Source organism: Triticum aestivum, chromosome 6D (genome assembly GCF_018294505.1).
Source record: "Triticum aestivum cultivar Chinese Spring chromosome 6D, IWGSC CS RefSeq v2.1, whole genome shotgun sequence".
Taxonomy (NCBI): domain Eukaryota; kingdom Viridiplantae; phylum Streptophyta; class Magnoliopsida; order Poales; family Poaceae; genus Triticum; species Triticum aestivum.
The window spans coordinates 393557542-393582839 of NC_057811.1; the positions used below are offsets into that span (position 1 = coordinate 393557542).

The 25298-nt window shown below is 47.4% G+C and overlaps 1 protein-coding gene and 1 pseudogene across 1 annotated transcript; one reads left to right on the plus strand and one right to left on the minus strand.

The window, feature by feature from the left end:
- Window positions 1-10143: 10143 nt before the first annotated feature.
- On the plus strand, window positions 10144-18015 carry LOC123145313 (PHD finger protein At3g20280). Its single transcript, XM_044564692.1, has 5 exons — window positions 10144-10749; window positions 14673-14985; window positions 15377-17095; window positions 17372-17490; window positions 17661-18015. Exons 1-3 carry the CDS (start codon window positions 10393-10395, stop codon window positions 17056-17058), a joined length of 2352 nt encoding a protein of 783 aa, XP_044420627.1. The 5' UTR covers window positions 10144-10392; the 3' UTR covers window positions 17059-17095; window positions 17372-17490; window positions 17661-18015.
- Window positions 18016-18272: 257 nt separating this feature from the next.
- Window positions 18273-19023, minus strand: LOC123142632 (uclacyanin 1-like; annotated as a pseudogene).
- Between the last annotated feature and the right edge of the window lie 6275 nt (window positions 19024-25298).

Genomic DNA, 25298 nt, shown 5'->3' on the forward strand with positions numbered 1-25298 from the left:
GGAAACCAGGCGTAGGGGTCATAAGTGCTTGAACAGACAAGTACCCAACTAGCTATGTTATATTACATGGATAGTAAGAAACATCTTCCAGGGAATAGTTCCGTTAAGGGTTCCTTTTCCTGGGTACGCATGCCCTAATGTGCATGTCCGAACTGCGAAAAGAGACGCAGGATATAAACATCTGGGGGCATGTATTAAAATAAATAAAAGTCATCTTTTGTTCACCGACCGAGTATTCCCTTAAGAACGCTAGCTTTCGGTTTCACCCAGTCTGAGGTACACATCCGGCTGACCCGGCAGTAACAATCGCAGAGGTGCTCCCCTTATGCCCTAGCCGAATTAACGGGAATGTAGGGCATAAACACAAGAGCCAGGCAACCCAGCTTGGCCAAAACTTAAGTCATATCGATGCATATAATGGCGAAAAAAGGTACATGTGGAAGAATAACACATGTGCGGGGCATAGAGCCCAGAAAATAGTTAAGCTTCTGTATAAGAAGCCCCCAGGTATGATGAGCGCGGTTAGCGCGTCAAGATTGTGTAGTCAAGACACAATTTAGCCTTTTAAGGCCTTGAAGAAAAAGGAAAAAAGAACGAAATAAAAGACAGATAACGGATATGTAAAAAATTGACGGAGGTAAGGAGACGAACATAGAGTCCGGCACTAGGCGTAGAACCTTTGGAGTCTGGCTGCGTTCCATGGGTTTGGCTCGAGTCGATTTTCCGATGCATCCCGCAGACGGTACGCTCCACCGGTCAGAACTTGGTCAATAATGAAGGGACCTTCCCATTTGGGCTTGAGCTTGTTCTTTTTCTTCTCCGATAGGCGTAGAACGAGTTCGCCAATGTTATAGGTTTTGGCCCGTACTTCACTGCTTTGATACCTTCGAGCCTGTTGCTGATAGAATGCGGAACGGGTTTTTTCCACGTCACGCTCCTCCTCCAGGGCGTCCAAACTATCCTGCCGATCAAGCTCGGCTTCTTTCTCTTCATACATGCGCACTCAAGGTGAGTCATGAATTATGTCACAGGGCAGTACCGCCTCTGCGCCGTACACCATAAAAAACGGTGTGTATCCGGTAGTGCGACTCGGCGTGGTCCGCAACCCCCATAGTACGGAGTCGTGCTCCTCTACCCAGTGTGTGTTTGATTCCTTTAAGGACCGCACTAATCTGGGTTTAATGCCGCTCATGATAAGACCATTTGCTCGCTCGACTTGATCGTTAGTTTGCGGGTGATAGACAGAAGCATAATCGAGCTTGATGCCCATGTTGCTGCACCAAAGTTTTACCTCGTCAGCTGTAAAGTTCGAGCCATTATCGATGATGATGCTGTGGGGGACGCCATAACGGTGTACAACCCCGGATATGAAGTCTATCACTGGTCCGGATTCGGCCGTTTTAACTGGTTTGGCTTCTATCCATTTGGTGAATTTATCCACCATGACCAATAAGTATTTTTTCTTATGGCTTCCCCCTTTGAGGGGTTCGACCATATCAAGCCCCCAGACCGCAAAGGGCCAAGTAATTGGGATTGTTTGGAGAGCGGTAGGCGGCATATGGCTTTGGTTTGCAAAAAGCTGGCAACCGACGCAACGTTGGACGAGGTCCTGTGCGTCTGCTCGGGCCGTCGACCAGTAGAAACATGTACGGAAGGCCTTGCTTACAAGGGCCCGAGATGCGGCGTGATGACCGCCGAGTCCAACATGAATTTCTGCCAAAAGTTGCCGTCCTTCCTCTTTGGAGATGCACCTTTGAAGGACTCCAGTAGCGCTTTTCTTATAAAGCTCTCCCTCGTGGACCTTGTAGGCTTTAGACCGCCGCACAATGCTACGTGCCTCGTTTGGGTCCTCAGGTAGTTCCTGCCTAGTTAGGTAGGCCAGGAAGGGTTCTGTCCACAGGGCAATGACAACCATAATCACGTGGGCGGAAGGTGTTATTTCGGTGGCAGAGCCTCCGATTATGTCAGAGTGTTCGGTATCTGGTGTTGTGGCCAAATCCGGACTGTTGTTGCCGGTCTCTCCTTCCCATACCACGGATGGCTTAAACAGCCTTTCCAAGAAGATATTGGGTGGGACAGGGTCGCGCTTAGTGCTGATGCGGGCTAGGATGTCCGCCGCTTGATTGTTTTCTCGGATCACATGGTGGAATTCGAGCCCCTCGAACCGAGCTGACATTTTGAGGACGGCGTTGCGGTAAGCCGCCATTTTTGGGTCCTTGGCATCAAAGTCTCCATTTATTTGAGATATTGCGAGATTCGAATCCCCACGCACCTCTAGGCGTTGAATGCCCATGGAGACTGCTATCCGGAGACCATGTAACAGGGCCTCATATTCTGCTGCATTATTGGAGTCTGTGTATAATATTTGGAGTACGTATTGGACTGTATCTCCGGTGGGGGATGTCAGGACGATGCCTGCCCCCAGACCCGCCAGCATCTTTGAACCGTCAAAGTGCATGATCCAATTGGAGTACGCGCCATACTCTTTAGGGAGTTCGGCTTCCGTCCATTCGGCGATGAAATCGGCCAGTACTTGCAACTTAATGGCTCGCCGTGGTTTATATGTTATGTCGAACGGGAGGAGCTCGATAGCCCATTTAGCAATCTGGCCCGTGGCATCGCGGTTATTTATTATGTCGTTGAGTGGTACTTCCGAGGCCACCGTAATTGAACACTCTTGAAAGTAGTATCGTAATTTCCGGGATGCCATGAATACCGCGTATGCTATCTTTTGATAATGTGGGTACCGTGATTTTCATGGAGTGAGGACAGTGGATACATAGTATACCGACTTTTAAAGTGGGAATTTATGTCCGTCCGTCTCTCGTTCGACGACGAGCACTGCGCTCACAACTTGGTGAGTTGCTGCTATATATAACAGCATCGGTTCGCCGACATTTGGCACGGCCAAGATTGGGTTGGTGGCCAGGATGGCTTTTATTTCTTCCAATCCGGTCGTGGCCGCATCCGTCCACTCGAAGTGTTCGGTGCACCGAAGAAGGCGATAAAGGGGTAGTGCCTTTTCTCCTAATCGGGAGATAAAGCGGCTTAAGGCCGCCATGCATCCAGTTAATTTCTGGATTTGCTTGAGGTTTGTTGGGATAGCCAACTGTGACAGAGCTCGGATTTTAGCCGGATTTGCTTCAATTCCTCTACTAGAGACGATGAAGCCCAGGAGCTTTCCGGCGGGCACGCCGAGAACGCATTTTTCCGGATTGAGCTTGATGTCGTATGTTCGGAGATTGTCGAATGTGAGCCTCAAGTCGTCTATTAAGGATTTGACATGTCTGGTTTTAACGACCACATCGTCTACGTATGCCTCCACTGTTTTGCCGATCTGTGTTTCCAGGCATGTCTGAATCATGCGTTGATAGGTTGCACCGGCGTTCTTAAGCCTGAAAGGCATGGTGTTAAAACAGAAGGGGTCGTATGGGGTGATAAATGCCGTTGCGGCTTGATCGGACTCCGCCATCTTGATTTGATGGTATCCGGAGTATGCGTCGAGGAAACACAATGAGTCGTGTCCTGCAGTAGCGTCGATAATTTGATCGATGCGGGGGAGGGGGAAGGGATCCTTGGGGCAAGCCTTATTAAGGTCCTTGAAATCGACACATAGGCGCCAGGATTTATCCTTCTTTGGTACCATCACCAGGTTTGCTAGCCAGTCTGGATGTTTTATTTCTCTAATGAATCCGGCCTCCAGTAACTTGGCTAGCTCCTCTCCCATGGCTTGTCGCTTAGGTTCAGAGAAACGCCGAAGAGTCTGCTTGACCGGCTTGAACCCCTTTAGAATGTTAAGGCTATGCTCGGCCAGCCTGCGTGGGATTCCTAGCATGTCTGAAGGATGCCAGGCGAATATGTCCCAATTCTCGCGCAGGAACTCCCGTAGTGTGGCGTCTACTGTGGGGTTTAACTGTGCCCCGATGGATGCTGTTTTTGTAGGGTCCGTTGGGTGGACTTGGAATTTGACTATCTCATCCGCTGGTTTAAAAGAGGTGGACTTGGATCTTTTGTCAAGTATCACGTTGTCTCTGTCCACTATAGAGCGCAGCGCAGTTAATTCCTCGGCCGTGAGGGCTTCGAATAACGCCTCGAGGGCCAGTGCGGCTGTTTTATTTTCGGCGCAGAGTGCTATGTCCGGATCACTAGTTAGAGTGATGATTCCATTGGGCCCGGGCATTTTGAGTTTCATGTACCCGTAATGGGGTATGGCTTGGAAGATCGTGAATGCCTCCCGCCCTAGAAGGGCGTGGTATCCGCTATTGAACGGGGCCACTTGGAATGTGATTTCTTCGGACCTATAATTCTCCGGTGTGCCGAATACCACATTTAGTGTGATTTTCCCAGCACATTGTGCCTCCCGACTAGGGATAATTCCTCTGAAGGTCGTGCTGCTTTGCTCAAGGCGGCTTCTGTCTATTTCCATTTTTCGAAGAGTCTCCTCATAGATGAGGTTTAATCCGCCGCCGCCATCCATGAGCACTTTAGTAAGCCGGAAGCCGTCCACAATTGGACTAAGGACCAAGGCGGCTGGTGCTCTGACTGTTCGGAATTTAGGTTCATCACTGGCGTTGAAGGTGATGGCCGTATCGCTCCATGGATTTATTGCTGCCACGTGGCAGACTTCGGCAAGGCTGCAAAGTGCTCGCTTACGCCTATTATTTGAGGCGAAGGTCTCGAAGACTGTCAATATTGTATTGTTGTTCTCTACGGGATGGTGCTCTGCAGTATTGTTGATGAGGAGATCCTCACCGCTCTTGGCCACCTGCCGGAGTACCCAACATGCTCTAAGGCTGTGTGTTGGTATGGTATCCGCTGTACTGTGAATTTTGCATGGCCCATTAAGCCATCCCTCCAATACGGTTCCACGCCCTGTAGTGGGCTTTTGCTTCTTTGCAATTGGGTCGGGCGACTTACGAGAGTGCACCCTTTTAGTTCGGACTAGGGGTTTCGTCAGAGCCGGGGGATCCCAAAATTTTGTTTGGGTTTTCCAGGCGCTTTCCATCGCACAGTACTTCCGTACTATGGCCGCCAAGTCAGCGAAGTGTGCTATGTCACGGTGACTTATGGCGTTGAGGATTCCCTTGTTCGTGCAATTATTGCAAAAGAATGAAATTGCGTCTTCCTCGCGACAGTCCTTGACCTTGTTCATTACAAGGAGGAATCTAGCCCAATAGTGGTGTACTGTCTCCTGGGGCTCTTGTCTTATGTGGGAAAGGTTGCTTATATCTGGGTGGGTGGGTAGATTTAGGTCCGAACCCTGACCCGATCTGAGACCCAGGGGCGAAGGAGTTTCCGATCTTGGAAGTTCGGGCTCCGAGATGTTGCCCAATAGGCCTGACCCGCTGCCTGATTCTAGGTTCAAGGTTTGGGCCATGTCCTCCCGTAGACGGGTATCTGGCTCGGAGAGCTCGGGAATCCGGACATAGTTTGTCCTCAAGATAGAGGAAGAATCGCCGCATTGCTCCTCCACCACCGCTATCTGATGGGTGACCGGCGGGGAGTTAATCTCCCTTTGGTCAGGTTTAAGCCCGATCTGATCATAGTCTGTAGCGACTCCCAAGGAGGCGATGCAATCCAAGAGCTCGTTCAAGGAAGAGAGCTCCATTGGATCCAACTGCTCGGCGAATTCCGAGCCGATGTGGAGGCTGTTTTCGATGACCCGAGAAGTCATCGCCGGCGCAGCGGCCGAATAGGCGGTCATGACGAAACCGCCTAGTCGGAGAGTTTGGCCTACAGCCAGGGCTCCCGCAGAAGTGATGTTGTCCTTGACAACAAGATGAGCCATCAAGCCTTATGATGACGACACAGTGGAACTCTCAATGAAAGCACCAATGTCGGTGTCAAAACCGGCGGATCTCGGGTAGGGGGTCCCGAACTCTACGTCTAAGGCGGATGGTAACAGGAGGCGGGGGACACGATGTTTTACCCAGGTTCGGGCCCTCTCGATGGAGGTAATACCCTACTTCCTGCTTGATTGATCTTGATGATATGAGTATTACAAGAGTTGATCTACCACGAGATCATAGAGGCTAAACCCTAGAAGCTAGCCTATGGTATGATTGTTGTTGTCCTACGGACTAAACCCTCTGGTTTATATAGACACCGGAAGGGGCTAGGGTTACACAGAGTCGGTTACAAGGGAGGAGATCTACATATCCGTATTGCCAAGCTTGCCTTCCACGCCAAGGAGAGTCCTATCTGGACACGGGTCGAAGTCTTCAATCTTGTATCTTCATAGTCCAACAGTCCGGCCAAAGAATATAGTCCGGCTGTCCGAGGACCCCCTAATCCAGGACTCCCTCAGAGAGGGAGGAGGCCGGCGGCCATGAGGGAGCGTGCCAAGGGGGAGTCCAACTAGGATTCCCAATCCTAGTTGGACTCCCTTTCCTATTCCAAGAGGGGGAAGGAGGGAATGAAAGGGAGAGGGAGAGGAAAGAGGGGGCCGCTCCCCCTCCCCTTAGTCCAATTCGGACTGCCCTTGGGGGCGCGTGCCACCCTATGGGCTGCCCTCTCCTACTCCCTTATGGCCCATTGAGGTCCATAACTTCCCCGGGGGGTTCCGGTAACCCCTCGGTTCCCCGATAAATATCCGAAACCTTTCCGGTGTCTGAATACCTTTGTCCAATATATCAATCTTTACCTCTCGACCATTTCGAGACTCCTCGTCATGTCTGTGATCTCATCCGGGACTCCGAACAAACTTCGGTCACCTAAAGACATAACTCATAATACAAATCGTCATCGAACGTTAAGCATGCGGACCCTACAGGTTCGAGAACTATGTAGACATGACTAAGACACATCTCCGGTCAATAACCAATAACGGAACCTAGATGCTCATATTGGCTCCTACATATTCTACGAAGATCTTTATCGGTCAAACCGCATAACAACATACGTTATTCCCTTTGTCATCGGTATGTTACTTGCCCGTGATTCGATCGTCGGTATCATCATACCTAGTTCAATCTCGTTACCGGCAAGCCTCTTTACTCGTTCTCTAATGCATCATCCCGTAACTAACTCATTAGTCACATTGCTTGCAAGGCTTATAGTGATGTGCATTACCGAGAGGGCCCAGAGATACCTCTCCGATACCCGGAGTGACAAATCCTAATCTCGATCTATGTCAACTCAATAAACACCATCGGAGACACCTGTAGAGCATCTTTATAATCACCCAGTTACGTTGTGACGTTTGATAGCACACAAGGTGTTCCTCCGGTATTCGGGAGTTGCATAATCTCATAGTCAAAGGAACATGTATAAGTCATGAAGAAAGCAATAGCAATAAAACTAAACGATCATAATGCTAAGCTAACGGATGGGTCATGTCCATCACATCATTCTCTAATGATGTGATCTCGTTTATCAAATGACAACACATGTCTATGGTTAGGAAACCTAACCATCTTTGATTAACGAGCTAGTCAAGTAGAGGCATACTAGGGACACTCTCTTTTGTCTATGTATTCACACATGTCCTAAGTTTCCGGTTAATACAATTCTAGCATGAATAATAAACATTTATCATGATATAAGGAAATATAAACAACAACTTTATTATTGCCTCTAGGGCATATTTCCTTCAAGAAAGGGACAAGACACGTATTTGTATTGTTGCCATTAAGGATAAAAAGATAGGGTTTATTCAAATTGATTGGATTTGCTTTGTCTACATCATGTCATGTTGCTTAAGGCATTACTCCGTTCTTTATGAACTTAATACTCTAGATGCATGCTGGATAGCGGTCGATGTGTGGAGTAATAGTAGTAGATGCAGGGAGGAGTCGGTCTACTTGTCTCAGGCGTGATGCCTACATACATGATCATTGCCTTGGATATCGTCATAACTATGCATTTTTCTATCAATTGCCCAACAGTAATTTGTTTACCCACCGTATGCTTTTTGTTTGAGAGAGAAGCCTCTAATGAAACCATGCCTCGGGTCTATATTTATCATATATTAAAATCCAAAAATACCTTGCTGTAATTTATTTACTTTTGTGTTTTTTTATCTATCTATCACTACGAGATTTGATCCTTACAATTAACCAACAAGGGGTCGACAACCCCTTGTTTGTGTTCGTGCAAGTATTTGTTATTTTGTGTTTAGGTGCTGTTCACGAGGTCTTGCGTGGTTCGCCTACTGGATTGATAATCTTGGTTCTTAACCGAGGGAAATACTTATCTCTACTGTACTGCATCATCCTCTCCTCTTCGGGAAAATCCCAATGCAGCTCACAAGTAGCAACCACCAATAATGTTAGCTCTGTGACTCCCACTGGTTCGGTAAACCTTGGTTCTTAACCAAGGGAAATACTTTCTGCTGCTGTGCTACATCACCATTCCTCTTCAGGGAAATCCAACAACTCCATCGTGAGTAGCATCTTCCAGAAGAGAAGACAAGCCCATCGTTTGTCGTCTGCCAAACTGGAGTTGTCCTCCTGTGGAGCAACACGATGAAAGGGGAGAGAAGGGACAATGCAACGACTACTGTATTGCGTGAGCCTCCACGTATAATGACATAGGCATGGTTTTATCAACTTGTCCACGAGTGTCCGACCTTGAAAGGGTCTTGGAGGACGAAATTTCCACACCAGCATAACTATTTGCCAATTCACAAAGCCTTTGAAACCGAGTCAGAGGTTATTTATTTGGTTTCTCTCCCTTAAAATGTTACTCCATGAGAAATAAAACAAACAAGGGTACTTGAAGGAGGTTAAATATATGTTTGATCCAATTATTTTCAGTCGAGCGATAAAATTCCTATTTTATGAGTGCATCTGCTTTATGAGCTATCCCTCGGATTGGGATAATGCCATCTATTTGGTTTGGGGATAAGAGGGATGTGGAAGGTTGGGGTATCCAATATTCCTAAAATATCCCTGAAACAGTGGTCGAGCGGAGCTGACAAAATGTGCAGGATGGAGCGAACCACACCCACTCGCTCAATTACCTCCTACCCTCCACTAAAGCAGATCAAAGCCCTCCCCCGTTCCTTCTGTCTGATGACTCAATTACCATGCCCCTCTCGATCTCTCCAGATCTAGCCTCCTCCGACCCTCCCATCTTGATTTCTCCTGACATGGCGCCCTCCGAGTTGGAACAATGGACAACGGCTAGATCAAGGTACACCACCCCTCTCATATATCCTCGCTCTCTCCCTCCCCCATCTATCTCTTGCAAACGGGCGCACGCCGGTGATGTCTTTGACGTCGGGTGGCGACGCAGGATAGATGACTATGCCAAGAACACTTTTGGTAAATCTAATCTACCATGTAATTGAGCTATTTTTGGCAATCTCGACATTGTGTGTATGAACACGGTATAATGAGTTGATTTGGAAAACAGATCTGAAATAATGAGTTCACCAAGTTCATGCCAGTTGTTTGTTTTGCAAGTGACACCCGATAGGTGGGCACCAATGGTGTAATTTTAATCATCTTTAAATCCTCGGACCTTTTTGAGTGAGAAAATCAGAAGAGTTTTTAGATCTAGAAATCTTCATTTCAGTAGTTTTGCCACCTTGATATTTGCTAAACAAAACGATACTATTTCTTCATCAAGGTACCATATTTATATTTTTCTAACAAATAAAGACTTGATGCTAAACAAACGAAAGACTTGATGCTAAACAAACGAAAGCCTCTAGTTTGACAGGCTACCCCCCCCCCCAAAGGTATATTTGAATGGCGAACGTTTGCTGGGAGGGAGCTGCCAACGAACAACCTTAAAGCCGTCGGTTCGTGATCAAATGCATGATTTTTTTTCTCCAAACATGGCAATTTTTCATTTTATACATGGCCAGTCCCCGAGAAATGCATGCCAATTTTAATTATTTTGCCATGGCAACTGAGCGTTCGCTGGCAATTTCTCCTGAGCAAACGTTCGGCAGATAACGGGTCCCAAGAAAGAAAGGAAAAAAAAAAAAACCTGCGTCATCCGGAAAAAGCCAAAGCCAACGTCATCGACATGACCTTCCAAACCCTCCGCTGTCATCCACGCCGTCCATCTGACCCCGGGCCCGGACCCCGGAGTACCCCACACACCAACCCACCGCACCGCTCCGAGAAATCCCCACGCAGAAGAGAAAGGCTCAGATAAAAAAGCCGACGGAAACTCTGCGTGCTCTGCTGGTGTGGTGCTCGACTAGAAGGGAATCCCCTCTCTCATCGCCCCCGCCCCGTCTCCCCCGACCGAAACTTCTCCTCCGCTTCGCCCATCTCACCGCCACGCCCTCTCAACCCCCTCCCCCGTCTAATTGAAGCGCCAAACGGGCGCGCCATTTGAATTCCCCGCGAGCTTCCGCCTCCAGCGCCTCCTCGGGGCGCCCCCTCTGCCGCCCGGCCCGCCTAGGGTTTCGCTCCGGGACCCCCTCGCGCGGCCATGGGGGACGCCGCGGCGGCGTCGCCCCGCGCGGCGCCGGCGAAGCGGCGGCGCGGGGACGACGGCGCGGGGATGCGGCGGGTGGCGGAGATCGTCATGGTGCTGGCCGCCGCCGGGGAGATGCGAGGCGGGAGGGACCCCACGGCGGCGGAGCGGGCGCTCGCGGCCGAGGCGCGGGAGAGGCTGGCCGCCGCCGTCGCCGGGGGCGCGACCCGGCCCAAGGATCTGTTCCCGGGGGAGGCTGTGCGCGCCGTCGTCGAGGATCTCGGCCTCAACAGGGCCAAGGACCCCGCCGCCATGGGGTTCCGCCCGCCCAAGGCCTCCATCGCCGACAGGCTCTCGCTTACTAAGCGCAAGGTTTGTGGATTCCCGATTCCCGCTTCCTACCAGTTTACTGGCCTTGTGGCGCAGTCGTACTAGTGACCGGAATCGAAGCAATTTGGTGATGCCGATGTCGATGTGGATGTGAGGCTGCTCGCGTCTATCAAAATTCTATAGTCTGTATGCTAGTAGAAGCACAGGCTATGTGTATTACCATGTGGATGCTGCTTTATGTCTGCTGATTTTTCGATATAGTTCAACCCCTCCTGTTGTACTTTAGTTCGATGGATTTTATTTGCTCTCATGAGCATTGGGGGAGGCAGGATTTTGGCCGAGCGGTGTGCAAGCTTTGCCAATGGCTGGCAGTCGTCTCTAATATCTGATATATTCATGATTCCAAGATATGCCAACCAAAAAGGTTCAGTTACCTAAACGGTATTAAAAATCATGCGCCAGCAACTAAAATAGCTTAGAAAAAAAGCATAACATGTTTGAAGCATCAGTTGCAGAACAGCTGCACGCCAATTGCTTACTCAAGGCTTGAACACTGCTTGTGGTATGGTAATAACATCTTGTCCACTAAACCATCACTATCCTTGTGGTTACAAACTGTGATATCCCAAACCCTATTTAGGATCACAACTTCACTGTAGGACGTGTAGGTAAGATAATTTGGGATACATTGGAGAATTGAGTCTGTAGAGAGAGATAGATAGACTTGGGGAAGGTCAGAGACAGACACAAGAAATGGAAATAGGGACTGAACTAATTCGAAAACTGAAACTAGCCAAACACCATACAGTCATCCTTATACTCTCGGCTGGTGCCTTCCCTGACTTGGGCTGCAGCCCACCATCACTGTCCGGTCCACTGGACTCTTTCTTTTAAATGAGCGCGTGAGGCTCAAACGCTCCTTCCCGCCTCACTCACCTGGTCCTCCTTCGTCAGAGTATCATCGCTGACACAAACATCAGGGGCTGCAGAGCTGTACCCCCATGCATCAGCCTGGCCCGTCATTGCTCAAGAGCGCTTTCTCCTAAGACTGTTAGAAGGGGGGGGGGGGGGGAGGATCTGAAACGCTTGAAATATAACTACAGGAAGAAAACCCGAGGTAGGGATATCTAGCCGTTATTATCATTTTACCACGGTAAAGGATGCAAGGTGCCTTTTATGGCGACATCTACAAACTGATTGGTCCAAATCATAAGCCGAGTCGAAGATCCTGTGATTTCTCTCTGTCCGGATATTCCAGCACGTGATGTGACAATGCTAATAGAGCTGCTTTTGTCATGCACATATATTGAGCAAATATTTGTGAATCAGATTTTTGGCTCCCGAGCACACTGGTGCTTGGAATCCTGTCCGACAGACATTGACTTGTGATCTGTGCTAAAATGGTAATTTAATCAATATATATGGGAGTATACAGTAGTAATACAAGGGATATGTATGGGAAAACAGCGTGTTGCAGTGTGTCCAGGACGTGCACAATTGATATTAATTTCATCAGCGGCTGATGTGCGCGTACACGAGATAGGTGGGCTTAGCTATGACACTTTGATCCTGATGTTGGCACGTAAATAAATTGTACTGGCTTTTTAACCTTGCATAAAAGGTAAGCAAGAAAAGTTCTAATGGATGCGTACAAATGAAATGAGAAGTTATACAGAGCTATTATGTTTAACCTCGCAAAAAAGTTATCGAAAATCATGGATGTGTAAAAATGGAATGATAAGTAATCCACCAGTCGAATTGTAAAAGGCTTGTTCTGATTCATTTAAGCCAACATTCCTCTAATTCGTCTACACCAAACTTATTGAGGATGTATTGCATTTCTTTTCTACAACAAGAAAGCCTTTCAATCCCAAACAAGTTGGGGTAGGCTAGAGTTGAAACCCATAAGATCTCAAAGCCTAGTTATGGTTCTGGCACGTGGATAGCTAACTTCCACGCAGGGATGGCAATGGGGACAATCCCCTATTGGGGGCCCTGACATCCCCATCCTCATCTATTCCCAATTATCCCATCCCCATTTACATGACCGGGGATGAAATTTGCCCATCCCATCCCATTGGGGGACCCCATTGGTGCCCCCTTTCCCCATAAAAATAATAATCATATATGAATATAATGAGGCACTCTAGCTGGTGTTTGGGTGGTGGCTGAGGAAGGCAGCAACATGCCCGGATAAGACAATGTGTTACCTTTGGACCTAGTGCTACCGAGTTGCCTTGTCCAAGTTGCAGCCAATCTTGTCCATTTTGACTTCTTCGTCATGGCGGAGACTGAGGTAAGGTAGGGTTAAAGTTTTTCAAGGCTTTTGTTGTTCTGCGAATTTGTTTGTGAAATTCTTAGGTTTGACCGCGTTGTGTATATATAGGCATGTACATGGTCCAAGCGTTATATTTAAAAAGCGGGTTACCGATGGTATCGGGTATGGGGAAGGGGGTGTCGTCCCCATCCCCATCGTATCCTATGGGGAATAAACTAGTTTGGTAAATATCCCTATGGGGAAGGGTTTTGCCAATCCTCACCCCCTAATAGATGAAATCCCCATGGGTTTGGCAGGTATGGGGCCAAAGGCCATTGTCGTCCCAACTTTCCACGTACGACACACCCCTGTTTCTTGGCTAGTTCTTTGGTGATATTCCAGTCCTTCAAATCTCTCTTAATGGACTCCTCCCATGTCAAGTTTGGTCTACCCCGACCTCTCTCGATATCATTGGTCTACCCTGACCTCTCTTGATATCATCGGTCTACCCCGACCTCTCTTGATATCATCGGTCTACCCCGGCCTCTCTTGATATATCATCGGTCTACCCCGACCTCTCTTGATATCATCAGCACGCTTTATCCTTCCGCTATGCACGTTGTATATGCCCGAACCAAACCATCTCAGATGATGTTGGACAAGCTTCTCTTCAATTGGTGCTACCCCAGCTCTATCACGTATATCAACATTCCGGACCCGATCCTTTCTTTTCTCCCTGACCAAAAATATTGGGACACGTAATTAGCTGAAGTCAGTATTGCTTTGGGTGGAATTTAATGTGCGCAAAACATTAATCATACTAATAAGTTATATGATGAACTGTAAGAAATTGTACAAATGGAAAAATAATAAATAGCTAAATTTGGGAAGTAATATAATTTTTTACTATGATGAGCAATTGTTTCCAAAAATAATTATCTCAGAGATATTATAGCAAGGAAAAAATTGAATTACCGGAATAATGAATTAAAAAAGAATAAGTAACAAAGCACGTTCTATGTTAGGTAGGTAAATAGGGCAGCCTACGTGATAATACCTTGAAAGCATACTCAGATACCCAATGCTACGTGGACATGTGGTCTGGGATATCAGTTAATCGCCCTGGCAGTGGCAGAGAGAGAGAGAGAAATACGAGGGGAGAACTAGAAATACAATATCATATACGGTTTAGTACTAGGCCTTGTACAAGCGTTGATTTGGCATCTCACATAGCAGCAGATGGCCAAGATAACAAGTGCACTGGGGCTCGGGAGCCAAAGTGGTTTTTTGAAATATTTAGCTTTATGTTTTTCAGGGTTCTAAAATTAACGCCTGTGACTTTGGTCTCGTTGTGAATTTACCTCTGTTAAGCTTACTGCTTCTATCTTTGTGATGTCATTTACTATACTGTGTGTATATGATTGTACTTTAAAGCACAGCGATGTTTAACTTGGTCATTTGGATATGGATATTTTTTTTATCTACTGATTATGTATCGCTTGGCTAGCTACTCCCTCCGTTCCTAAATATAAGTCTTTTTAGAGATTTGAATATGGACTACATACGGATGTATATAGACATATTTTATAGTGTAGTTTTATTCATTTTACTCCTAGCTGCTGAATTCATTTGAATTATTTCTGGTCTATGCTAAACACAATATATATCTGCTCATGGATCATTTTGGCTACCTTCTTTCGTTATATAGATGGAAGAAGTCAAGGAATCTCCAGTTCAACCAACAGCAATCACACCTCAAACGACTGTCTCGAGTGGAACAGCTGAATTCCAGCCGCATGGGACTCCCATGTTTGCTGTTGGATCTCATAGGACTCCACCAGCTGCTGCAGCCTCGCCTGCTACTGTCCCAGTAACTTCTACCTCTGTAATGGCCTTGAAACAGCATGGATCATCTCCTGTAAAGCCAGTTACTAACCATTCAGTTGTTGCACTATCCCATACTGGTCAACCACATGTTAAGTCAGAAAGAGGTGTTAATGGTCCTTTGAATTTAACACGAGGTACTGCTCCATCATCTTGTCTACAGCATTTCATTCTTTAAGTAAACACTTGATGTTTTTAGCTCATGAATACCATTCTTTCTAGAGTGTAGATTAAATGCTGTAACATGTTTGCTTGGTTCTGGAACAATGTCTTGCTTTTGCCTATGATTTTACATAAATGTTTTGTATTGTCAACTCCTTAAATATGATGGGTATGGATAACTGAAACTGTCTAGCTACTCTTCATATAGAATTTAAAACTTTGCTCGAGAATTATTCCTAAAGGTGCTTTCGTACTCAGTTTCACACTATTACTTCCTCTCATGTCTAAAAATAATCTTGGTATGTGTGATTGTTTTTGGTTTTCCTAGCCCAGAAACTAATTTGGCTGTGTTGCCCACTGCTGCAGCGACTGTTGGCCACTTGAACAAACCGTTTCACGATACATCTGCTAGGTCCAATTCAAATGCCGCTGCGAGTAACAATCAGGTCGTGAAAAATCAGGACACAAAGGTAGCGGCAGTTCAAGCTGTGACCGTAAACCCTGTTATGGGGCATCAGGCTACACCAGGGACAGCGTCTTCTGTTACTGCAAAACCTATTTTTGCCAACCACAATGCAATAGCGAAAAGTGTTCAAAATGTTCTGCAACAACCTGCTAATCATCCTAGCTGGACTCCACCATCAACTGAGTATATGCAAGCTCGTTTGGACTGCCAAATATGCAAAGTTGCTATCATGGATGCAAACAGTTTGCTTGTTTGTGATGCTTGTGAGAGGGGAGCACACTTGAAGTGCCTTCAGCATTATGGTAACAAAGGTATTCCTATAGCTGACTGGCATTGTCCAACATGTGTAGCACAGAGCAAGGGTAAACCCCTTCCACCAAAATATGGCAAGGTCACAAGAACTGTTGTAACATCACAGTCTGGTCCACCTGTTGGTGGAACACAGTTTTCTGTTCAGCGAGTGGGGGGAAATACGGTTGCAAAGGGAAATCACCAAGCGCTTGCTACAAATGGAAACATTATCAAGCCAAACTCCATGAAAATTGGTAACACTGTAAAAAACAGTCCTGTATTGGCTCTGAATGCTGCTACTGATCTCTCGCAATCACAAGCAGTTTCTATCTCCGGGCCTGCAAAAGTAAATGCTAATAATGCTGAAACCTCCTCTAATGATATGGAATGGAATGAGCAATCATGCAGCAGTACAGGATGCGAACTCACTGCTGGTAGTGAATTATCTTTGCACTCTGTGGATTCACCCAATGATACCGTTCACGGGCAGCAATCTACAGTCACTTCTAGGGCAAATTGTCCAGATAATTCTTCTGCTATTGCTGCTGATACGAAGATCAAGTCTGAAGCACAGTCCGAAGCCCTGGGCGGAGCTGTGAAAATGGTTGATAAAAATGTGACACCTGTGGATCAAGCAAGCAATATTGGCAGTGAACATAATAAGGGGACTCAAGCAACCTCTGAGCCAGAGCTAGATACAGAGAACGATGTGGATATTACTAACACAGAAAAACCAATAGATCAAGGTAGCGCTGTTGTTGTGGAAGAGAAAGTCCACACTGAAGCAAACTCTGAACCACATACAATCAATGATGTAGAGATGACTACCAGCACTGGAATCACCATAGGTCAAAGCAGCAACATTGCTATAGAAGGAAAAATCGCTGTTGAAGATAATACTGGAACTCGGGCAACCTCTGAGCCACAATTGATCGAAGATGTGGAAATGACATCAGTAATGGATGAGAAAAGCGATGTTGGTATTGAAGAAAAGCCCCAATCTGAAGCGACATCTGTAGTCAAAGATGTGGAGATGACCATCGATGCTGGATTGGAAGCAGATCACACACAACTAGCAGATGGATCAACTGAAAATGGAGTAGGAGTACCTCGCCATGAAGAGGCATGCATAGATAAGTCTAACTTCAGCGAAATGTCAGATCATCATACCAACCATCAGTTAATTCCAAATGGGGTGCTACCAGCCACAGATGAAGCTTTATGCAGTCAGGAGACTAAGGAGGGTCACCTTGTGGGTTGCAGTGTGGCCCTAAGAGAAGACAACAACTAGATTCAGATATTAGGTTGCATCCAATTTACTTTTGCAGGTACGTTTCTAATCCAACCAGTTATTAACTTATCATAATAAATATGTTTTAGTCATAGTGGAAAATTTACTCAAAATTGGCTGTTTCTATAGCTGATTTAGAATCTTATGATGCAACTGTGGCCTAACTGAATCCTCATGGTCCAGTATGTGCTTCACAGATGAGACCTAGTGTAGCAAACAAATGTCATACCCCCATCGGCCTTTTCAAATTGTAATTGCTAAACCCTTTCAGATATAGCAATTTGTACCTGACCTTATGTTTAATCTTCAACAGATGGGGGGCATGAAGGATGCACCAGTAGATCAGCTAGCATCAGTGATTAGCCATGCTCTCTTCATTCTCCTGGATCACCTATTTAGATTTATTAGTGATGGACAACCATTTTCGTCGAGGTTTGTTCTGCACCCCGACCTCTCTTAAAATCCTTCTATCTGTGTTCTTGACTGGTTTGCCCCTTGAATGAAACACGCTCATCAGATAGGTTATTATTACACGAGTTTGTCGGCATCGCCCAGCTCATTCTTCATTTCTGCTGACACGGGTTTCCCTTGAATTTATGCAGATGCCCGGAGCTTCTTGGTGCCTCGTGAGGTTGTTGTACTTGCGTTTCTAGTTAGCTGATTCGTTCTGTTGCTCCGTGTTAATCTGCGATGCTGTAATTAGACATGCTTTGACTGGGGACTGAATCGTTTGCGTCATAATAATGACATTTGCCGTCATGATCAACTTGTGCCAAGGAGACGAGAGCTTTACCTTGACTGCATCCATGCGAAGGTGATGAAATGAACCAAAGTGAAAACACCGCAATGTTATATTAGTACAACTCGTCTGACATTGAGCTATGAAGTGAGTCGCTACCTGTACTAGCGAATTGTTGTTGCAACATGGGCATCCATAATCTAATGGTTAAACATTAATCATGTCTGACATAAACCTTATACTCCCTCCGTTTCAAAATAGATGACTCAACTTTGTACTAAAGTTAGTAGAAAGCTGAGTCATCTATTTTGGAACGGAGGGAGTACCTATCATATTCTAGTTTTTGGTAATTTAATTTTTGAGTATGAGTAAGTGAAGGCTAAGAAGCTTTTTGATTTAGTTGAGGTTTTGGTAAGATATGATTTGATTTAGGTATGGGTAGGGGAAGGCTTTTTTTTTTTTGATTTTGCTAAGGTTTTGATAAAATTTGATTTGATTGATTTATAATACATGACGTACACATAGGTTGCCACACATATGCGTATAATCATGGCGTTCCCCATCATAACCCGATCAAACACAGCACGATCGTCGCATTCATGCACCCAGGAACAGAAAGCACCACACGGAGACCAGACACAACGCACGGCGCACCAGCGGTACCACAGCTTGGGTGCCACTCGACGCGGGCGGCGCGGGCGGCGCGGGCGCCGCTGCGGCAGCTCGGTCCACCGACCGCGGCGACACCGACACTGTAGCCCGCACGTCGACCCGCAGCTTCAGCCCGCCCTTGCACTTGGCGGGGTCTGCGCTGAGGAAATACCTCGTGCCTTCGTCGTCGAGGCCTACCCTAACCCTGCTGAGCCCGTCCGTGTACGTTCTGATGGGGTCGCCGGCCTCGCACGGCTCGAACTCCGCCTCGCCGGCGACCTCCGCCGCCTCATACGCAAACCCTGAGATCGACAGGCGAAGTTATCGTTTAACTGAAATATGCTGATTTTTGAAGACGTGTGGGATGGACTTACAGAGTGTGTCCCCGACCGTGAAGAGCCTGCCCGCCGACCAGGCAAGGACGTCGGAGGCCACGGCCCAGCCCGGGTCGCCTCCGACGACGTGGTGGACGGCAGCAGCGGGTGCGGTCCTGCGACGTGTTGATGCATGGCAGCGGCCAGAAACAAAATGCCGGCGGCGGCCGCCCGGTGGCTCGTAGCGGAGACGAAAGACATGATGTGTGGTAAGACGAAGAGCGACACACGATGAAACGAGTCATTTGCAATACTTGGTTGGCTATAAAGGGAGCTGTCTCGAACAACCAGTCCAGTACTCCAGCCACGAGAACGGTAGGTTGTGTAGCTTGCGGCGTGTTTGGTTGCCCGCATGCAGCCCAACCAGCCCCGCGCGGGATGTGCGTGGCCTGTTTGGTTGCCTGGACTGCATGCGGTTTGTGGCCCGCACGGATCTTAAAGCAGGCCGCAGCTTGGCCCGGTGGAAACTGCCGACTCGCGAGCCTGGATCGGCGCGGCCACGCGTGCGAGGTAGTTGCACGCCTCGGGCAGCGCGGGAGACGGAGGGGACGTCTCATAATTCGCCCCACTCTCCTGCCACCGCCCCAGTCACCCTGTTCCCACCGCTCCCTCTCTTCCTCACCGCCCCTCCCTCTCCTCTCCTCTGATGGCTCCGCCTCGCCCACCGCCACGCCGTCCTCTGACCCCGTCGATCAGCGCATCGCCAGCATCCAGGAGCGCTGGCTGGCCGGGCTCCAGAACTCGGGCCGAGACCTGGCGTCGGCGCTGCGAGCGCCGTCCCCCATCTGCTGCCGGCCACCACAAGCGTCGGCCAATGCGGTGCCGGCCGTTCCTGCTCCGCCGCCGATTCCGGACCTCGTGGTCTGGGCTCGGCGCCGGCGCCGTCCACGGAGCCGCCGCTTCTTGGGACCCCATTGGGCAGGGGGGTTTTCTTGACCCCCGTTCAAGGGTTTTCTGGTGTCGGCGGGGCGTCCTCCTCGACCTCCGGCATGGCGATGAGCACGGGGCCGATGCCGTAGGCCGTCGCCAGGGCCGGCTCCTGCTCTGCTCCGCCGCCTCTCTTCTTCCCGCCGGGGTTTTCACCCCGGCCTCGATTCGTTGCGACTGCGCGTGCTCCGGTGAGTCAAACCCCCTCAATGCTTGCTCGTAGATGTAGATTAAGGGTTTATTTCTTAGGCATGTGCTAGTAGTTAGTGGATTCGATAGGATTAGATAGGATTCGAGTAGATCCGATTGGATGCGATCCCAATCGAATCCAATCGGACCGATCTATTCTTGTTTCGTACAGTGTGTGTCCTAGGATAATTTTCTTCTGCTACTGCTAGTGTGTTCTAGGATCTGTGTTCATGCTAGAATCCCCAATGGTAGTGTGCTTTGCTAGGATCTGTGTTCATGGTAGGGTCTTGCTAGGATGTGTGTTCATGCTGTTGGAAATATGCCCTAGAGGCAATAATAAATTGGTTATTATTATTATATTTCCTTGTTCATGATAATCGTTTATTATCCATGCTAGAATTGTATTAATAGGAAACTCAGATACATGTGTGGATACATAGACAACACCATGTCCCTAGTAAGCCTCTAGTTGACTAGCTCGTTGATCAATAGATGGTTACGGTTTCCTGACCATGGACATTGGATGTCGTTGATAACGGGATCACATCATTAGGAGAATGATGTGATGGACAAGACCCAATCCTAAGCCTAGCAAAAGATCGTGTAGTTCGTCTGCTAAAGCTTTTCTAATGTCAAGTATCATTTCCTTAGACCATGAGATTGTGCAACTCCCGGATACCGTAGGAATGCTTTGGGTGTACCAAACGTCACAACGTAACTGGGTGGCTATAAAGGTGCACTACAGGTATCTCCGAAAGTGTCTGTTGGGTTGGCACGAATCGAGACTGGGATTTGTCACTCCGTGTAAACGGAGAGGTATCTCTGGGCCCACTCGGTAGGACATCATCATAATGTGCACAATGTGACCAAGGAGTTGATCATGGGATGATGTGTTACGGAACGAGTAAAGAGACTTGCCGGTAACGAGATTGAACAAGGTATCGGTATACCGACGATCGAATCTCGGGCAAGTAACATACCGATTGACAAAGGGAATTGCATACGGGATTGATTGAATCCCCGACATCGTGGTTCATCCGATGAGATCATCGTGGAACATGTGGGAGCCAACATGGGTATCCAGATCCCGCTGTTGGTTATTGGCCGGAGAACGTCACGGTCATGTCTGCATGGTTCCCGAACCCGTCGGGTCTACACACTTAAGGTTCGATGACGCTAGGGTTATAGGGAATAATATACGTGGTTACTGAATGTTGTTCGGAGTCCCGGATGAGATCCCGGACATCACGAGGAGTTCCGGAATGGTCCGGAGGTAAAGATTTATATATGGGAAGTCCTGTTTTGGTCACCGGAAAAGTTTCGGGTGCTATCGGTAACGTACCGGGACCACCGGGAGGGTCCCGGGGGTCCACCAGGTGGGGCCACCAGCCCCAGAGGGCTGCGTGGGCCAAGTGTGGGAAGGGAACAGCCCCTAGGTGGGCTGGTGCGCCTCCCACAAGGGGCCCAGGGCGCAGGAAAGGGGGGAAGGGGGAAACCCTAGGCTCAGATGGGCCTAAGGCCCATCTAGTTGGGCGCCCCCCTCTCTCCCCCCCTTTGGCTGCCCCAAGTCCCATCTAGGGCTGGCCGCACCCTTTGGGGGGGAACCCTAGATGGGGGCGCAGCCCCTCCCCCTCCCCTATATATATTGGGGGTTTTGGGGCTGCCATACACATGAGAACACATCTCCCTCATAGCGCAGCCCTACCCCTCTTCCTCCTCCTCTCCCGCGGTGCTTGGCGAAGCCCTGCAGGATTGCCACGCTCCTCCACCACCACCACACCGTCGTGCTGCTGCTGGACGGAGTCTTCCCCAACCTCTCCCTCTCTCCTTGCTGGATCAAGGCGTGGGAGACGTCACCGGGCTGCACGTGTGTTGAACGCGGAGGCACCGTTCTTCGGTGCTTAGATCGGAATCAACCGCGATCTGAATCACTACGAGTACGACTCCTTCATCCGCGTTCTTGCAACGCTTCCGCATCGCGATCTACAAGGGTATGTAGATGCACTCCCCTTCCCTTCGTTGCTAGATTACTCCATAGATGATCTTGGTGATGCGTAGAAAATTTTGAATTTCTGCTACGTTCCCCAACAGTGGCATCATGAGCTAGGTCTATGCGTAGTTTCTATGCACGAGTAGAACACAAAGTAGTTGTGGGCGTCGATTTTGTCAATTTACTTGCCTTTACTAGTCTTATCTTGATTCGGCGGCATCGTGGGATGAAGCGGCCCGGACCGACCTTACGCGTACACTTACGTGAGACAGGTTCCACCGACTGACATGCACTAGTTGCATAAGGTGGCTAGCGGGTGTCTGTATCTCCCACTTTAGTCGGATCGGATTCGATGAAAAGGGTCCTTATGAAGGGTAAATAGAAATTGGCATATCACGTTGTGGCTTTTGCGTAGGTAAGAAACGTTCTTGCTAGAATCCCATAGCAGCCACGTAAAACATGCAACAACAATTAGAGGACGTCTAACTTGTTTTTGCAGGGTATGCTTTGTGATGTGATATGGCCAAAAGGATGTGATGAATGATATATGTGATGTATGAGATTGATCATGTTCTTGTAATAGGAATCACGACTTGCATGTCGATGAGTATGACAACCGGCAGGAGCCATAGGAGTTGTCTTAATTTATTGTATGACCTGCGTGTCAATGAAAAACGCCATGTAATTACTTTACTTTATTGCTAACCATTAGCCATAGTAGTAGAAGTAATAGTTGGCGAGACAACTTCATGAAGATACGATGATGGAGATCATGATGATGGAGATCATGGTGTCATGCCGGTGACGAAGGTGATCATGCCGCGCCTCAAAGATGGAGATCAAAGGCGCAAGATGATATTGGCCATATCACGTCACTTTATGAGTTGCATGTGATGTTTATCATGTTTACATCTTATTTGCTTAGAACGACGGTAGCATAAATAAGATGATCCCTCACTAAAATTTCATGAGACGTGTTCCCCCTAACTGTGCACCATTGCGAAGGTTCGTTGTTTCGAAGCACCACATGATGATCGGGTGTGATAGATTCTAACGTTCGAATATAACGGGTGTTGACGAGCCTAGCATGTACAGACATGGCCTCGGAACACATGCGAAACACTTAGGTTGACTTGACGAGCCTAGCATGTACAGACATGGCCTCGGAACACAAGAGATCGAAAGGTCGAACATGAGTCGTATAGTAGATGCGATCAACATGGAGATGTTCACCGATGATGACTAGTCCGTCTCACGTGATGATCGGACACGGCCTAGTTTGACTCGGATCATGTATCACTTAGATAACTAGAGGGATGTCTATCTGAGTGGGAGTTCATTAAATAATCAGATGAACTTAATTATCATGAACATAGTCAAAAGGTCTTTGCAAATTATGTCATAGCTTGCGCTTTAGTTCTACTAAGATATGTTCCTAGAGAAAATTTAGTTGAAAGTTGATAGTAGCAATTATGCGGACTGGGTCCGTAAACTGAGGATTGTCCTCATTGCTGCACAGAAGGCTTATGTCCTTAATGCACCGCTCGGTGTGCTGAACCTCAGCGTCGTCTGTAGATGTTGCGGAACATCTGACATACACGTTTTGATGACTACGTGATAGTTCAGTGCGTAATGCTAACGGTTTAGAATTGTGGCACCAAAGACGTTTTTGAAACGTCGCAGAACATATGAGATGTTCCGAAGACTGAAATTGAGATTTCAGACTAGTGCCCACGTCAAGAGGTATGAGACCTCTGACAAGTTTCTTAAGCCTGCAAACTAAGGAGAAAAGCTCAATCATTGAGCATGTGCTCAGATTGTCTGAGTACTACAATCACTTGAATCGAGTGGGAGTTAATCTTCCAGATGAGATAGTGATGGTTCTCCTTAGTCACTGCCACCAAGCTATTAGAGCTTCGTGATGAACTATAACATATCAGGGATAGACATGATGATCCTTGAGCAACTCGCGATGTTTGACACCGCGAAAGTAGAAATCAAGAAGGAGCATCAATTGTTGATGGTTAGTAAAACCACTAGTTTCTAGAAGGGCAAGGGCAAAAGGGCTTCATGAAACAGCAAATCATTTGCTGCTCTAGTGAAGAATCCCAAGGTTGAACCCAAACCCGAGACTAAGTGCTTCTGTAATGAGGGGAACGGTCACTGAAGCAGAACTACCCTAGATACTTGGTAGATGAGAAGGCAGGCAAGGTCGACAGGAGTATATTGGATATACATTATATGAATGTGTACTTTACTAGTACTCCTAGCAGCACCGGGGTATTAGGTACCGGTTCGGTTGCTAAGTGTTAGTAACTCGAAATAAAAGCTGCGGAATAAACGGAGACTAGCTAAAGGTGAGATGATGATATGTGTTGGAAGTGTTTCCAAGGTTGATGTGATCAAGCATCGCATGCTCCCTCTACCATCGAGATTGGTGTTAAACCTAAATAATTGTTATTTGGTGTTAGCGTTGAGCATAAACATGATTGGATTATGTTTGTCGCAATACGGTTATTCATTTTAAGGAGAATAATGGTTACTCTGTTTATTTGAATAATACCTTCAATGGTCTTGCACCTAAAATGAATCTCAATCGCAGTGATACACATGTTCGTGCCAAAAGATATAAAATAGTGATGATAGTACCACATACTTGTGGCACTGCCATTTGAGTCATATTGGTATAGACCGCATGAAGAAGCTCCATGTAGATGGATCTTTGGACTCACTCGTTTTTGAAAAGATTGAGACATGCAAACCATGTCTATTGGTATATATGCATGAAGAAACTCCATGCAGATGGATCGTTTGGACTCACTTGAGACATGCAAATCATACCACATGGGCAAGATGACTGAAAGGCCTCGTTTTCAGTAAGATGGAACAAGAGAGCAACTTGTTGGAAGTAATACATTTGATGTGTGCAGTCCAATGAGTGCCGAGGCACGCAGTGGATATCGTTATGTTCTTACTTCACAGACGATTTGAGTAGATGCTGAGTGTATTTACTTAATGAAACACAAGTCTGAATTATTGAAAGGTTCAAGTAATTTCAGAGTGAAGTTGAAGATCGTCGTGACAAGAGGATAAAATGTCTATGATATGATCATAGAGATATCTGAGTTACGAGTTTGGCACACAATTAAGACATTGTGGAAAGTGTTTCACAATTAATACCGCCTGGAACACCACAGTGTGATGGTGTGTCCGAACATCATAACTGCACCCTATTGGATATGGTGCATACCATGATGTCTCTTATCGAATTACCACTATCGTTTATGGGTTAGGCATTAGAGACAACCGCATTCACTTTAAATAGGGCACCGTTTAGAGAAACCTAAGGTTGTCGTTTCTTAAAAGTTTG